Source organism: Rhinolophus ferrumequinum, chromosome 23 (genome assembly GCF_004115265.2).
Source record: "Rhinolophus ferrumequinum isolate MPI-CBG mRhiFer1 chromosome 23, mRhiFer1_v1.p, whole genome shotgun sequence".
NCBI lineage: Eukaryota > Metazoa > Chordata > Mammalia > Chiroptera > Rhinolophidae > Rhinolophus > Rhinolophus ferrumequinum.
The window spans coordinates 28,836,129-28,853,729 of NC_046306.1; the positions used below are offsets into that span (position 1 = coordinate 28,836,129).

General features: G+C 37.8%; 1 protein-coding gene across 1 annotated transcript in view; it reads right to left on the reverse strand.

The window, feature by feature from the left end:
- Nucleotides 1-12,302: 12,302 nt before the first annotated feature.
- HAO1 (hydroxyacid oxidase 1) overlaps nt 12,303-17,601 on the reverse strand; it is a 48,605-nt gene continuing 43,306 nt past the window's right edge. Inside the window, exons 6-8 of the mRNA XM_033094274.1 lie at nt 15,171-15,329; nt 14,987-15,056; nt 12,303-13,034 (exon numbers count right to left, since the gene is read on the reverse strand). Of these exons, the coding sequence (XP_032950165.1) occupies nt 12,964-13,034; nt 14,987-15,056; nt 15,171-15,329 (300 nt within the window). The 3' untranslated portion in view covers nt 12,303-12,963. The remainder of the gene's footprint in view (nt 13,035-14,986; nt 15,057-15,170; nt 15,330-17,601) is intronic.

Genomic DNA, 17,601 nt, shown 5'->3' on the forward strand with positions numbered 1-17,601 from the left:
TATGTATTTAAAAGTGTTGGAAACAGTGAATTTTAACTTTATTCAGTCAGATTGAGAAAGTTTCATCCTGATTGCTTTTTTAGTGCATTTTTTTAAAAAAATCACTACTTAAAACAGGGATGTTCACGTCATGACACATATTAAATAACTATTATTCAGAAATTCTCAAAAATATCAGAGTGATATTGTTCATTAATATTTAAACTAGATACCATGGTTATATCAACTAATATTTGAACCAAGAAATACAATCTTGACTAGGGCAAAGCTATTATCCACTTTATTCAGAATTTTTCAAAAAAAATCGGAAAGATTTGCTTATTAATATTAAAACCAGATAACATGGTATCAAGAATAAAGGAAATTAGAACCAAAAGTGTGTTCTTGATTTGGGCGATGCAACTTGTTCATACAGTAAAGGAATTTATGCTCCAGCATCAAGGAGATGCCAAAGTTCCTTAAATAAAGACTTTATTGGTACCAGTTGGCTATTTAGAATACAGGATTTTGTCCACTCTACAGGACGTATTTCACTATGTCTAACCAAACTTTGCTCATTCTTTTCCAATTGCCAGGATGTCAGTCATTACACTACGTGCCATACATTCTTCCTACTGCCATTTTTATAATAGTTTACATATACATAATTTCTTACTATTTGAAAGGGCATCATTGCTCATTATTACATACTATTAATTAGTGATATTGCTATTCCACCTAAAGGTTGAAAATTAACATTCAAGATTACTTTCTCAAGATACTGTGTTCTCTCAGTGGCTGGGCTGTGCCATGCACTCAAGACTTTAGACAAAATTCTTGGGATCTTCTCAGTAAATCGCAACTGAAAAGATTAATAAGAAAAACAAACAAAAACAGAGCTGCTTTAAATTAAGATAGTATTTCCTTCCAAATAATTTTAAACATTATTACATTTGTTACTATAATCGAGGTTCCTACCACACAAGTAAAAACTACTGTAACATCTTATTTTTATTTATTTTATTTTTCAATTACAGTTGACATTCAATATTATCTTATATTAGTTTCAGGTGTACAGCATAGTGGTTAGAAATTTATATAACCTATGAAGTGATCTTCTCTGATTAGTCTAGTACCTACCTGGCACTATACATAGTTATTACAATATTATTGACTATATTCCCTATGCTGTACTTTACATCCCCGTGAATATTTTTAACTACCAATTTGTACTTCTTAATCCCTTCACCTTTTTCACTCAGCCACTCACACCTCTCCCCTCTGGCAACCATCAGTTTGTTCTCTGTATTTATGAGTCTGTTTCTGTTTTGTTTGTTCATTTATTTTGTTTTTTAGATTCCACATAAGTAAGATCATATGGTATTTGTCTTTTTTATTCTGACGTATTCCACTTAGCCTAATGCCCTGTATGTCCATCCATGATGTCACATGTAACATTTTATTTTTAAATTGGAAAGCTACATTGAGAAGACTTTATGTGACTTGACCAGGATACCATATAGCAAGGTTGGTCTTGAGTCTATTAGATAAAGTTTTTTGGTACCTAAGGTTCTTCTGAACATTTAGATCTGTACTATGCAATACAGTACAAATTGGCACATGAGACTACTTAAATTTAAATTAATTAAAATTAAATAAAAAGAAGCACTCAGTACTAGGCACATTTCAAATGTTCAATAGCCACATGTAGTTGATGGCTACTATACTGGACCACACAGATATAAAACATTTTCATCATCACAAAACATTCATGGGGCAGCAGTGGTATGGATACTAAGACTCCTTAAGTGTTTGTTTTAATGGAACAAATATCCAAAATTTTATAATAACCACTGATATTACCATTATTATTACATAGTTGGTAAGGCTAACAGAAAAAGAAATGGCAATGTCGTAAAAATGTATGTAAATAATTGCTACGAGATATAATATTTCATCTGAAGGTATTGAAATTAAAAGATAAATAATTTTTCAAACATCAAGTTTCAGAGGGTGGGGTTCAGTTGACAACAGGGGAAGAAAGCAGACAGATCTCAATTTCTCCACATCCAATTCAATGCCAGATAGAAACCTGAAATGCCTACAAAAAGATAATGTAACCCAAACATATTATATTTAAGCTAGCAGTCAAATACAAAGGCATCAGGCAGGTTTTTAAACATGCACAAGCTCAAGGAATATGACTAATGTTGAATAATATAATTTACCAGTGGAATCCAGGAAACCAAGAAAAAAAGAATCAAAGTTGACCAGGGAATGGAGAAGCTATGAGGATTACAGTAAGTATTGAGCCCATTTCAATGAAAACTAATATTAAACAATTTTAGAAATTATTGTTACAGAAGAGGATATTTTATACTTTGATGATATAAAAATAATATATAAATAAAATTGGGACAGAGAGTGGAAAAATGAAATGAAGTGTAGGTATAAGAGACTATGTTTTTATAACAATGAGTCAACTGATACTGTCTAAAACTGAAACATGTATATGTGAAAAACAAAAATTTACTCCAACCTCTTAAGCTTTTCATAATTTTTTAAATACAATGAGCAGGTACTTTTAAACTATGATATTTATTTTCGTTTGAAAGAAGTATTTACCTTAAAGAATTCCTTCAATTTCACTTTGTTTTCTATTAAATTCAAGTAAAACTAAATTGAATATTTTATTTAAATGTAATATGTACCTATTGTACAGTCCTAGTTTAGTAAAGCCATTTCTATCTATCTATCTATCTATCTATCTATCTATCTATCTATCTATCTATCTATGTATCTATCTATCTATCTATCATCTATCTACCTATCTATCTATCCACATATCTATCCAGCTGCTGTTTATTATACACATATAGCAAAGTCTGAAGTGGTATTTACCTAATACAAATAACAATGATCTCTAGGTAGTAAAACCTGTGGTGATTTTTATTTTATTTTTCTGTGAATTGCTTGAAATATTTAACCAGTTTTATTAAAAATTTAATTTTTCTCCACAGCCTCTCCAACAGTTATTGTCTTGTTGATGATAGCTATTCTAACTGGTGTGAGGTGATATCACACCATTGGTTTTTATTTGCATTTCTCTGATGATTACTGATGTTGAGCATTTTTTCACATGTCTAGTGGCCATTTGTATGTCCTCTTTGGAGAAATGTCTATTCAGGTCCTCTGCCCATTTTTTAATTGGATTGTTTGTTTTTTTGTTGTTTAATTGTATGAGTTCCTTATATATTTTGGATATTAGCCTCTTATCAGAGGCACTGTTTGCAAAAATCTTCTCCCATTCAGTTGGTTGCCTCTTTATTTTGTCGATGGTTTCTTTTGCTTCTTGTGCAGAAACTTTTCAGTTTGATATAGTCCCATTCATTTATTTTAGCTTTTACTTCCCTTGCCTTTGAAGTCAAATTCATAAAATCCTCTTTGAGCCCAAGGTTCATAAGTTTAGTACTTATGTTTTCTTCCATGCAGTTTATTGTTTCAGGTCTCCTGCTTAGGTCTTTGATCCATTTTGAGGTAATTTTGGTACACAGTGATAGATAGCAGCCTAGCGTCATTCTTTTCCACATGGCTTTACAATTCTCCCAGCACTATTTATTGAAAATGCTGTCTTTTTTCCTTTGTATGTTTTTGGCTTCTTTGTCAAAAATTATCTGTCCATATTTATGTGGGTTTATTTCTGGGTTCTCAATTCTATTCCATTGGTCTGTGTGTCTGTTTTTCTGTCACTACCATTCTGTTTTGATTATTGTTGCCCTGTAGTACAAGCTAAAGTCAGGGAGTGGAGAAAAAAGAACCCTTATACACTGTGAATGGGAATGCAGATTGGTGCAGCTGCTATGGAAGGCAGTGTGGAGGTTCCTCAAAAAATTAAGAATAGGATTATCATTTGACCCAGCAATCCCTCTCCTGGGTATCTACCCAAAGAATCTGAAAACATTGATCTGTAAAGATATATGTGCTCCGATGTTCATTGCAGCTTTATTTATGGTGGCCAAGACATGGAAACAACCAAAGTTTCCTTCAATAGATGATTGGATAAAGAAGATGTTGTATATATACACAATGGACTACTATTCTGCCATAAGAAAAGATGAAATAGTGCCATTTGCAACAACATGGATGGATATTGAGATTATTATGCTAAGAGAAATAAGTCAGATAGAAAAAGTCGAGAACCATATGATTTCACTGAGATGTGGTATATAAAACTGAAAACAACAAAGCAACAAGACAAACAAATGAAGAAACAAAAACTCATAGACACAGACAATAGTTTAATGGTTACCAGAGGGTGAGGGCGAGGGAGGTGGTAGATGAGGGTAAAAGGGATCAAATATCTGGTGATGGAAGGAGAACTGACTCTGGGTGGTGAACACACAATGTGAGATATAGATGATGTATTACAGAATTGTACACCTGAAACCTATGTAACTGTATGAACAATTGTCACCCCAATAAACTATAAGTAAAAAAAAAAATTAATTCTTCAAAATAAGTACTATAAAACAAAATGCATATTGGAACTAGTTATATTATCTCTCCTGATAATTATTGTTAATAAGACTTTGAATGTTGATGTATAATTCATGATATATTCTGAGATATTTCACCATGTTATATTCTCATTTCCCTGCTGAGAATCTGAGGATCTTTAGGGGAAATAATGGTTTACCTGGCTAGTCACTCAGATCTTCAGGACAGTTAGCCTTGACCTTCGTTTAGTGAGGTTAGTAATGAAGCTTTAACATATAATATGAAGCACATTACCATAAAAAACTCTACGAATAAGAAGACCCCATTGTTAGAAACAGACGGAGCAGTTTTACCATAATGAGAAAAAAGACAGCGTTAAAGATAAATGATCTAACCAGAAAATACAGGTAGGAAACAAAGCCAGAATCTTCTCCCCAATGATGCTGAATCAACGGAACAAACAAAATCAAATTTATTGCTCACTTGAATTCCAGGCCTTGTTTTGGCATCATTCAGGGTAACACAATTCTTGCTTTTCAGAAGATCCTGGAAAATTTTCAGTTGAACCTATGCCTATTATCTAAAATAATATTCAGAAAAATTTCAGTGGAGAAACTGATAACTGACTAAAAATAAGCATTTCTTATTTCCCCAACCAACAATGGACAACCACATTAGGGAGGAAAGATAACTATTGCTCAAGTTAGATTTGGATAAGGACAGGAAATTGCATCTTTTAAAATGGATAAGAGTTTCCATCACATAAACATATAATCATAGCCTTCTATCATTTGGGTTGACATTATATTACCTAAAATAAACTGTCATCCTGACGTTGTTCTATAATTGGCATGTGACAGAGTGCACACTGAAGCAAATATAAGTTCAGAAAGCAACCTCTATCTTTATGGTATAAGAAACTTTCAGATTTTCCTAAATAGACAGACTTTATTTTGTTGCTGTGCAACTGACATGCAATACAGTCCATCAGACAGTCAATAAATTATGAACTTTACAATGAAAAGTCTTTTCTCCCTGTTTGAAAATAAGCCACAACTTCCTTTCATGATATACTAACCACCACAGCCCTATAAAGCTGTTTCAGAAACGCCAAAGTTTTGGCAAGATAAACAAATGAATGAATAACACAATAGTGACACAGATGCAGTTTGCAAACTACACACTAAGAAATGTCAATACATTCAATTCATTTCTATAGGCCTGGGAACCTGGGCTCCCTATGCCTGGTGGAGAGAAGGAAGATTATTTCACACTCATTCTTCCAGGTAGTAGAATATAAAACTTAAAAGATATTCTGGCAAATTCTGTTGGACAAGATGTTACAGGCATAGAGAATTTGTGACTCATGGGGCAGTCATGGGAAACAACCAAGTTTAACATGACCTTTTCCGTGTTCAAATGTTAAATATTCTCCATTTAAAATCTTTACTTAACAATGTAGATGTCTAGCTTTTCTTGAAAAATCAGAAAATTACACTGGACTTGCATTTTCACTAAAATTAGTTGAAATCAGCTTCCATCAAAAACATTGCAAACAATCCAACCATACATTCATACAGTGGCGTACTATGGATAGATAAACAGAACTAACTACTGATATATTCAACAACATGAATGGACTTCACATGCATTGTGCAAGAGAAAACAAAAATACATACTGTATAGTTCCACTTATATATAGTACAAGAACACCCAAAAATGACCTGGGATCCAAGATGGCAGAGTAAATAAATGCTGTGCTTGCCTCATCCAGTGAACACATCAAAATTACAACTAACTTATAGAACAATGAACCTGAAGAACCATCTGAAGTTCAGCTGAATAGAAGTTATATAACTAAGTATATAAAGAAGAAGCCTCATTGAGACAGGTAGGAGGAGCAGAGATGTGGAGTGGGCTGGCCCCAAATTCCATGTAGCAGATGAAAACTGGGAGGGATATCTCAGCCACAGAGGTTCCCCACCGAGGAGCAAGGGACCCTAGCCCCACACCAAGCTTCCCCAACCTGGAGTACTGGTGCCAAGAAGAGGAGCCCCCACAACATCTGGCTGTGAAAAACAGTGGGGATTCCAACCATCTGGGTGGGACAGAAGGCTTTGGGAAACCCAGATGTTTTCGTAAAGTAAGCCCACACAGACTTGTTCACAGGCACTCACCCTATGCTCCAGTGGAGGGACAGTGACACGTGGGAGGTGGGGGAGCATTGGAGACACACAGGGAAAAGACAGGTATGTAGCTTCAATGCAAGGGCTAGAAGATAGTTGCCACTTTCCCTGTGTGAGGTCTATCACCCATGCAGCCAGCAGGTGGGCATCATCTTTTCTGTGTTGAACCCCTCCCCTATGCCCACTGCTAAATCTGTGTCTGAATTGGTCTGGTGAGCTCTGTTTGTTCCACCCCTGTGACCCACTGAGACCCTGCCATGCCCAACTCCATATCACAGGAGGCTTAAATAGTGCCTGAACTTTACAGGAACAGCAGGCCTCAGTGTATCCTGGCTTTTTGTGGAGCTACCCCAGACCTGGTACTGGCGGCAGCCGGACTTAGTTCACAGCATGGCCTCTCCCACACACCTACAGGTCCAGCACAGGCAGAAGAAAAACATGGATGGCTTTGTACCCCCTACCACATAGTGACCAACAAGTCACAGACAGTGGGTGACCTGGGCCTGCACTGGAGCCCTTCCCAAGAGGCCCCAGAACCAACATAATTGGAGGTTGGCTGTGGACTATCGCAGAGCACCACCCAATTAGCCCAACAAGTGGCACACTCAGAGGGCGGTCTCAACAGGCACCGGAGCCTGCTGGGGCAAGTCCTGCTTCATGTGGTAAGCCCCCTGCACAGCATCCCATAAGCTATGGATGTGGCCAAACCCCGCAACCAGCCAGCCTGAAGGTCAATCCCACCCAGTGATATGCCAATAGTAATTAAAGGTCAACTATAAGAGGAGGACTCACACAACCCACACAAGGGACACACTTGGAGGACCCAGCGTAGAAGACCAGGGAGACTGTGCCAGGGCCCCATAGAACATCTACTGTATAAGGGCCACCCAGCCAAGACTGGAGACACAGCAGATCTACTTAATACATAAAAACAAACATAGAGAGGCAGTCAAAATGAGGAAGGAAAGAAATACATCCCAAATGGAAGAACAGAAGAAAACTCCAGAAAGAGAACTAACTGAAATAGAGGCAAGCAACCTACCAGAGACAGAATTAAAAAACACTGGTTATAAGGATGCTCAAGGAAATCAGTGAGAACTTCCACAAAGAGACAGCAAACATAAAAAAAGACATAGAAACCATAAAGAAGAGCAAGTCAGAAGTAAACAATGCAACAACTGAAATGAAGTATGCACTAGAAGGAATCACCAGCAGACTAGATGAAGCAGAGGATTGAATCAGCAATTGAGGAGACAAAGTAGCATAAAACACCCAATTGGAACAGCAAAAAGAAAAAAAGAATACAAAAAAATGAGGATAGTTTAAGAGACCTGTAAGACAACATCAAGCATAACATTTGCATCATAGGGGTACCAGAAAGAGAAGAGAGAAAACAACGGATTGAGAATGTATTTGAAGAAATAACGACTGAACACTTTACTAACCTGGAGAAGGAAATAGACATACAAGTCCAGGAAGTACAGAGAGTCCCAAACAAGATGAACCAAACAGGCCCACACCAAGACACATTATAATTAAAATGGCAAAGGTTAAAGAAAAAGAATCCTAAAAGCAGCAAGAGAAAGGCAACTACTAACTTACAAGAGAACCCCCATAAGATTGTAAGCTGATTTCTCAACAGAAACTTTGCAGACCAAAAGAGATTACAGGAAATATTCAGTGATAAAAAACAATGATGTAAAACCAAGATTACTCTACCTAGCAAAGCTATCATTTAAAATCAAAGGACAGATAAAGAACTTCCCAGACAAGAAAAAGCTGAAGGAGTTCATCATCACCAAACCAGTATTACAAGGAATGTTAGAGGTAGTACTTTAAAACCAAAAAAAAAAAAAAAAAAAACCCAAAATATGAATAACAAAATGGCAATAACTTCATTTCTATCAACAATTACTTTCAAAGTAAATGGATTAAATGCTCCAATCAAAAACATAGGGTGGCTGAATGGATAAGAAAACAAAACCCTTACATATGCTGCCTGCAAGAGACTCACTTCAGATTGAAAGATACACAGAGACTAAAAATAAAGAGATGGAAAAAGTTATTTCATGAAAACAGAAATGAAAAAAAAAGCTGCAATAGCAATAGTTATATCAGACAAAATAGACTTTACAACAAAGGCTATAACAAGAGACAAAGAAGGACCTGGTAATCCCACTTCTGGGTATTTATCTGAAGAAACCCAAAGTGCTATTTTGAGGAGACATGTGCATCCATATGTTCATTGCAGCATTATTTTACAATTGCCAAGATGTGGAGACAGCATGGGTGTCCATCGATGGTTGAATGGATAAAGAGAAGATGGTACATATATACAATGGAATGTTGTTCAGCCATGGAAGGGAATGGTTTCTTGACATCTGTGGCAGCATGGGTGGACCTGGAGGGTACTGTGCTGAGTGGAGTATGTGAGACAGAGAAAGACAGATGCAATGTGGTTTCACTTATTCATGGAATCTAAAGAACAAAACAAACAAACAAACAAAACAGAAACAAACTCATAGATACAGAGAACATTTTGATGATTGCCAGATGGAAGGGGTTTTGGTGGAGTGGGTGAAAAATCGTATGGGATTAAGAAGTACAAATTGGTTATTACAAAGTAGTCATGGGGATGTAGTCTATAGCACAAGGAATATAGCTAATAATCATGTATGGTGTCAGATGGGTACTAGATTTTTCAGGGTGAAAAATGGGAGGGGTTGGGGGACAGGGTTAAAAAGGTGAAGGGATTAAGAAGTACAAATTGGTAGTTAGAAAATAGTCATAGGTAGGTGTAAAATATAGCATAGTGAATACAGTCAATAATATGGTAATAACTTTGTATAGTGCCAGGTGGGTATTAGACTAGTCTAAATTATATAAATGTCTGACCACTATGCTATACACCTGAAATTAATATAAAATAATATTGAATGTCAACTGTAATAGAAAAATTTAAAAAGGGGAGAAAGGTGAAGGGGAATAAGAGGTTCAAATTTCCAGGTATAAAACAAATAGGTCATGGGGATATGATGTACAGCATAGGGAATATAGCCAGTAATATTGTGATATTGTGGTATGGAGTCAGATGGTTGCTGGACTTACAATGATCACTTTAGGTGTATAAATGTTGAATAACTATGGTGTGCACCTGTAACTGATATAATTTGGTATGTTAGCTATATTTTTTTTAAATAAAAATCTGAAAAAAAATAACAAAACAAAAGAACAGCCCAAACTAATCAATGGCAATGGAAGTTAGCATAAGTTTACTTCTAGTAGAGGGGGTACTTTGGGGGATGACGGAAATGTTCTAGATCTTTATCGGGATGGTGGTTGGTGGTGATCACATGGGTGTATATGTACAATGCATCCACCCATGCACTTAGGTTTCAGCATTTTACACAACTCACTGTAAAGTAGCGTATACCTCAATAAGAAATAAAATTCAACAAAAAGAATCAATTGTCTAAGTAGAAGTTGGCCTTAGTCGGTAGAGCATGTCTTACCTCCAACCGCCAGCTCATTACGTGATCTGCTTAGCAAATCTGACTTGATGCTCCTTGCTCTAGGAGCAGTGTTTCCCGAAGTGTGATGCCCAGACAAGCAGCATCAGCTTCACCTGGGATTACATTCAAAATGCAGATTTTCAGGCCTCACTCCACACCTGCTGAATCAGAATCAATGGGAGTGGGGCCCAGCAATCTGCTTTCACAAGCCACTCAGTGACGAGGATGAACTCTACAGATTGTGAAACACTACTCTAGAGTACTACACACATTAAACAACATACAAGAAAAGCTGACTTGGACCGTATTAGACTATCCAGGCCCTATTACTCTACCCCCAACCTATTTCAAGCAACTAGGGAACAGAAAAGTCGATGGGCTTCCTCAAAGAATTTCTCTCAACTTCAAGCAACAAAATCTCCAGAAATGAATGTTTAAATAACCCACCCCTCCCTGTCTTAGCCATACGATAGCTTTGGTTTTAGTATTGTTTCAACTGGACCAGAAACCCTCTCAAAAAATTAAAAGGAAAACAACAGTCTATCATTCTGATTATGGAAACAATATACATCATAAAGCATTCAGTTATCTTACAACTCTGAAGATAAAATGGAAATTGACATTCACGGAGGGAGCATGTCTCTGAGGATCATAAAAGCATCTGGAAATTCACAAATCAAGACCACAAATCCCCATTCTCTTGTAACTTGAATAAAATTTACTTAAAACACAGTATGTGGATCTCCACGTACTGTGGGAAATTACCAAGATTTTAGGACGTCACTGTCCAAACACCTACTATGATGTAGCCAACGGGGATGTTCTTTGCCAACAGCAAAGGCCTTTCTGAATCAGCCGGGGAAAAATCAAAGAGGTGCTTATGATGTACCTATCAATTGATTAATATTAATTCAGAAAGCATAAAACAGTTACACAATATGACAGTAATATTCTCTCTTTGTATTTGGAGAAAATGTGAAGTGGTAGTAACTATTCCTTTTTATAAGATCAAATGATTCTTCTTTATCAGATTTAGATATAATTTCAGAAAGAAAGTTCTATGTTTGTGTCCACCATGGATTTAGGAATGCCCTAGCATTTAAAGAAAGAGAGAGAGGAAGGAAAGCGGGGAGAGGAGAGAGACAGAAAGAGAGAGACACAGAGAGAGATTGCGAGAGAGAGAAATTGGAGAATAAAAAGTATAATAATAAAACATAATATAATAATGTTATTTTAAGGTAGTGATTGTCTCAATTGTATCATTCAATACTTCACAGTGATTGAACACCAAGGGAGATGGTAAAAAATTAGTTTCAAAGTTACACTGGCTACCAAGCTCACCTACACAATCTGTCTGTCATATGCCTGATTTGAGACTAAATCTAAAAGTCACGTGACCAGGGCTCCATGGGCATGCAACGAGTGCAGTTGCACAGGACTCCACAGTCAGGAGGGGGCCTCATGCTTGGGTTTAACGCTCTGTGGTTGTTGGCTTGAAATTCTTAATAATTTTATTGAGTGCATGTTTTATAAGTAAAGGCCAAAGGGGGCCTTTACTTGCTGGGGGCTTGAAGCCTAGAATCACACATCGTCCCATCCCCCACTTCCCCTGGATGAGTCCTTGCCTGCTGTCTCATCCACTTGCCCAGTGACAGTGTCACCCTGCACCCCAAGGGTCCTGGACCTGGGCCCAGAGGAGTCAGGCCAGGTCACAGGACAGTGTCCCGGGCACCTGTGAAGGTCTACACTTGCCCTGTGAATATCTACACCTGTGAAGGTCTACACTTCCCTGTGCCCAAAGAAACATGACATGAAATAGCAAATAAAAGATACCATAACATGTTTAGAGAGAAAGTAACTGAAAGAAAGGAAAAGGCTTTTTTCCTGTTCTTTGAACAAGGGGCCAACATGTATTTTCGTTTGGCATGATCCTCACCAATAATGTAGCTAGCACTACATGTGACCGCGAATGGAAAGAAGCAAAAGAATAAAGGAGAGGAACGAGGAGGTATGAAAATTAATGCCGTATGCATAAGGCGAACAGGGAGGTAATTAGCGTTCCGAGATGAAAATGGTTGAAAACCATATTGTTACAAATGGACCAGATAGATTCTTTTTTTTTAAATGCTTTATTTATTTCTGATTAAAAAGCAATATATATCATGAAATATTCAGATATATCCAGATGCTAAAGATGTGAATGGAAATTTACATTCAAAGAAGTAGCACAGCTCAGGGTTTTTAAAAGTAGCTAGAAAATCACAAATTACCACCAATTGATTCCAATTCTATCAAGTGCTACCTCCTCAGTACTCTGAATCCAAGTCGCCTGTTTCTCCGGGCACATCCAACCTTCTGAACCCAAGCTTGCAACTTAAGAACACTGTTTTAAGGATATCTAAACACAATGCAGGTTAATAAACAGTGAGATCATTATCTTTTCACCTCAGCGTTAGCTACCTTCAATTTTACCAAAGGATATCTTTTGTTTTTCAGCACTTTAGCTTGCCAGGGGATGACGTTGTCTAAACACATTTTCAATGTTTTCTTTTTAACAGTTAATATATTTCCAGGATGCAAGTCCATTTCTTTCTAAAAGGTTCCTAGGACACCCATTGAAAAGTCAAAAGCAATGAACTAAAAGGGATTGCTATTTTGTTGGAGAAGAACGACACCCTTTGTATTGAAGTGGGGAATTACAGACTGTGGTCACCCTCTGCACAGTGTCTCTTTGTCAAGTAATACATGCTGAAAAAAAAATAATACAGATGGGAAAATATTGTGCACTGTCAGATCCTGGAAAGGGCCAAAGGATTTTTCCTCACCAATGTCTTGTCGATGACTTTCACATTCTGGCACCCTGAAAAAAATAATGCATACATTTAATATGAAATGAATGCAATAATAATCAGGCAGGTAATCGTTTTCCCAAGGAATGTAAAACTTGACAAATGTAAGGTTTATGATTCAAGGTAGCCTTGCCAAATCTTATGTGGCATGAGACCATTTTTATTACCTAAACAGTCCTTAACACAAAATGACTGGCACATATTTTTATTAACACAAAGAGTATATTCTTTCTGCCACATTTAATAGAGAGTCAGTGGCTGAAAGCTCTCTTTTAGGATATGTCTGTAGCAAATGAAAACGTGTAGTGAGGATTCACACAATGGCATTCTTCTCACGGAGGCTGTGTCTACACAGGCTTAGCACAGTAGTGAGTACACATTGATCCTGGGGTTTCTATCTATAGGGACAAACCCCCTGGGTTTTCTATTTATGGGGACAATCTGGGTGACATGGATCACAGAAAAGGAGACCCTCATTACGTTCAAAAGTGAAGGAGTTGATAATTAACTCAAGGTCATTCTTTGCATCTGGAGGTCCATCTGAGTCACATTTAAAGCAGTTACTAATAATAACGGTACTTATTTATTTATTCATTCATTCAGAAATTATTGTTTATGTGCCAGGCACTCCTCTAGACACTGGGAACACTGCAGTGAAGACAAAACAAAGAGACCTGCCTCATGCTTCTTACATTCTGGAGAGGAAAGAAATAATATATAATGCATGTTAATTTAAAAATTAAATTATACGATAGATGATCTATAGGAAATGATAGGTGCTAAAGGTGGAAAAGAATGAAATAATAACAGGCAAAGGAAACTGAAAGGTGATTGGGTGAATGGAGAACAAAATGACATTTTTAAATAGAGCGGTCAGGATGGAATCCTTTGAGAAAATACAGTGTAAGTGTGACTTGAAGGACGTGAGCAAGTTAGCCATGTAGATATTTGGGGGAAGAGCATCCAGGCAGAGGGAACAGCCAGTGCAAAAGCCCTGCGCCTGAAACATGTCTGGCATAGTCAAGGAACAGCAGGGAGATAAAGGAGGCCTGAGCAAAATAAGCAAGGGTGACAGTAGTAGAAGCTGAGGTCAGAGAGGTGACAGAGGTCAAACCCCGTATGGCCTTGCACACCATTATAAGCACTTTGGCATTTACTCTGAGTAAACCCAGAGCCATTGGAGAATTCTGGCCAGAAGAGTGCCATGATCTGAAATAATGTTTATGAAGTTCATGCTAACCGCCATGATCAGAAGAGGCTGGAGGGGGAGGCAGGCAAGGACAGACAGAGACAGACCTGCAATACCCAAGGGAAAATAGATGATGAGAAGGATACACAGAGAGACTGTCGCAATATCCAGGATGATGAGAGCTGATGACGGCTCTGGCCAGAGTGCTGGCAGCAGAGGTGGTGGGTGAGGTCAGATTCTGATTCCATTTTGCAGATAGAGCCTCTGTGGATGCGCGGGTGTGAGGAAAAGGAGGAGTCAATAATGACTGAGATTTTTGATCTGAGCAACTGAAACAATGGTATTAACATGAACTGAAGAGTCCACAGGTGGAGCAGGTTTAACAGGAAAAGGTAGCAGTTTTGTTTAACAGGTAGTCTGAGATGTCACTTAGACATCCAAGTGGAGGTGTTGACTAGCTAGTTAGGTTTGTTGTTCATGTTATAAGATGAGGAAGAGGATGATGTAGCATTCACCCTGAAGGTACTCATATTTACCTAACTATCCTGATAGGACCGCCAAAGACAGAGGGTGTGACAGATTGTGCACATTGCAGAGTCACTCAATTCAGTCTCTCTGTGCTAGAGCTGTAAAGATTGAGCCAACTTCAAATTTAATTCTACCCCCAAATGATTCCATCCTCTTCCCCTTCAAATTCCCTTCTTCTTGTCAAGGATCCTGGCTTCAAGACCTCTAGAAGAAAAGGAAGTCATCAATTGGAATGACAAGTCTTACCACTCAAAGCCATGGCCAAACGGAATTCTTCCTTTAGTATCTCCAGGACATCTTGGACACCTTTCTCTCCCTAAGTAAGGAAAAGACACAGATCTTTTGGGTAAGTCAGTCTGACTTGTTTCATGTATTTATTTCACTGTCGAATCATCATCCTATATATGTATGTCCTTCGTCCTCCAATTACCTGGGAAGCTAAGCCCCAAATGATCGGTCTCCCCACAAACACAGCCTTGGCTCCCAGGGCCAGAGCTTTCAGAACATCAGTGCCTTTCCGAACGCCCCCATCCAGGAAGACTTCCACCCTTCCTTCCACAGCCTCCACAATTTCTGGCAGAGCATCAATCTGCGGAGAGAAGAGGTCAATAATGTGACATGATCATGATGAACCGCTACCTAACTCAACCTCCACAGGCCGATGACCCTATGCCTGGGGCTCAGAGTAAAAGAAACCAAATAGGTGTGGAATCAACAGTAAAATGATTCCCTCCTGAAATAAAACAGGGGCAAACACTCGTAACTGAAAAATCCACTGCATTTGGAACTGAGTGGCTTATTTTTCTTTCAAAGTCCAAGACTATTTTTCTGTTCCTGATACTCCAATTCAAAAACCATCATTTTTAAAAATATAAACACAATTTAAAAATGCTTAACTTTTTTATAGTTATTCTTTATAAATGCATAAAAATAAATGAAATATCTTGCTCGTGTAAGTTATTCTGAATATTATTTACTCATTGAAAATCAGTTGTTCAAGTTCGTACTCAGATGGTAGTATAAGCAGTGATGTATAAAAATGCAAACACGGCTAATAATGAAAAACTTGGTCTCTGATTTCCCTGTCCAACATACTTTGCATTCAGCCAATACATTAGAGAACTCGCCATGAAAATATTTTTCTTGTTTTGAAAGGAATATGACCACATGCATCTTGAAGTTCCTCGTCTTGACTGACATTTGATGATGGGCTTATAGCACCACTAGAGAACACACAATCCTCTTGGAGTTTCGTCTGGTGGATTGTGTTATTATTCCTGATCCTTCACACCACTCTGAACCCATTTCCTTTCCAAGGCAACTTCTCAGTATTTCCCGCTAAAAAGGAAAAAAAAAAAAACCAAAAACAAAAACAGAGTGCACTTGCCCACTCTCTGACATTGGCCTTGGCCTTGCAACCTACTTTGGCCAATAGCATATGAACAGAGGGGGCAGAATGTCATTTCTGGGCATAGGCCTTAAGCAACCTCATGAGTCTCAACTTTCTCTTGTACCTGTGCCATTTGCCATAAGAGGAGATTCCCCTCGGCAATGCTTCCCCTTTAGCTGAGCCCCAAGATAAATATTCAGGCTACAGAGGTAGCCCAGCCAAGCCCAGCTGGACCTGAAACTGGGAGCACAGCCATCTAACCAGTACCAAGTCTGTATCAGCATACCCCCAGTTCACACAAAGTTTCATGGGAATAAATTACTGTTGATTTAAATCACTGAGCTTGGAATCTTGTTTTATAGCATCATGTGGCAATAGCGAATATAGTTGGCTAATAGTCAATATAGTTAATAGCTAATAGCTGATGCAGTCGGCTACTTTGATGTAAATTTTTGCATTCGAGAATGGAAAGAATTCCCAAGGTGACCTGTAGGTCAAAATCTGTAGAAATGACCCACGTTCATACCAAAATATTTCAATATAAAATTAAGTCCAATCCCCATTTAAAATGCACGCTGGAAAAGCTACCATACATTCAAGGGCAGTTTTCTTGGAAATAATTGTACTGAAATCACTCAAAGTCTTTCCCACTTCTCCCCTAAAGTTTTAGAGGCTAAACTTAAAGAGAGTTTTATGTAAAAGGCTGAAGACCAAACCCAGCAACAGATTTGGAGGAAGTGAAGGCAACATTTGGCGTGCGGCCTCTAAATGTTTGGCAAGCAATGTGATTTTCCCCTTTTCCTTTTGGCTTTTCTGCCTTGCCAAACATGCTTTGGATCCATTTACATATGCCCCCTTACTTATACATAGTCCTCCTTTTACAGTCAGGCAAGTTACATCAACATATAAATGCTACAATTTTCAAGCGATGATGCAAGCTATAATTAAGCATATTTCCCCATTTGAAACCAGAACCAAAGAAAAATATTAGCTAGCTTGGGTTCAATACACATTTTCAAACTTAGCAAGTCTCTTTAGTTATTTCCAATGCCCAACCCGACCTAAAAGGAAGCTAATAAGGATACTGAAAATGTGAATCCTGGGTTATAAAACGGAACCCAGATTGGCGTTTCATGTGTCTGTGGACAAGGATGCTCTGTCTGCTGCAGAGCAATCCTCTCCTTCTCCCTCTTTCTTTCCTTTACTGCAGTTTTTACTGGGTGTGTATTTCAGAGAATAATTCTGATCAGAGGAGATTAAATAAATAAGTAAATATAGTAGACAAATCCACTATTTTATGACTGTTATGTTTCCTTCTTTTCAGCTTGCTACACATCTGAGAGACCATTCATTGCAGCTCCCTTTTCCTTAGTGGTTCCTTAGACAACTAATTGTGGGCATAGCTCCAGTGGGGTTAATCTATAGGAAACTATGGTAAGATCCCAATATACAATTGCTTAGTTATCCCTCC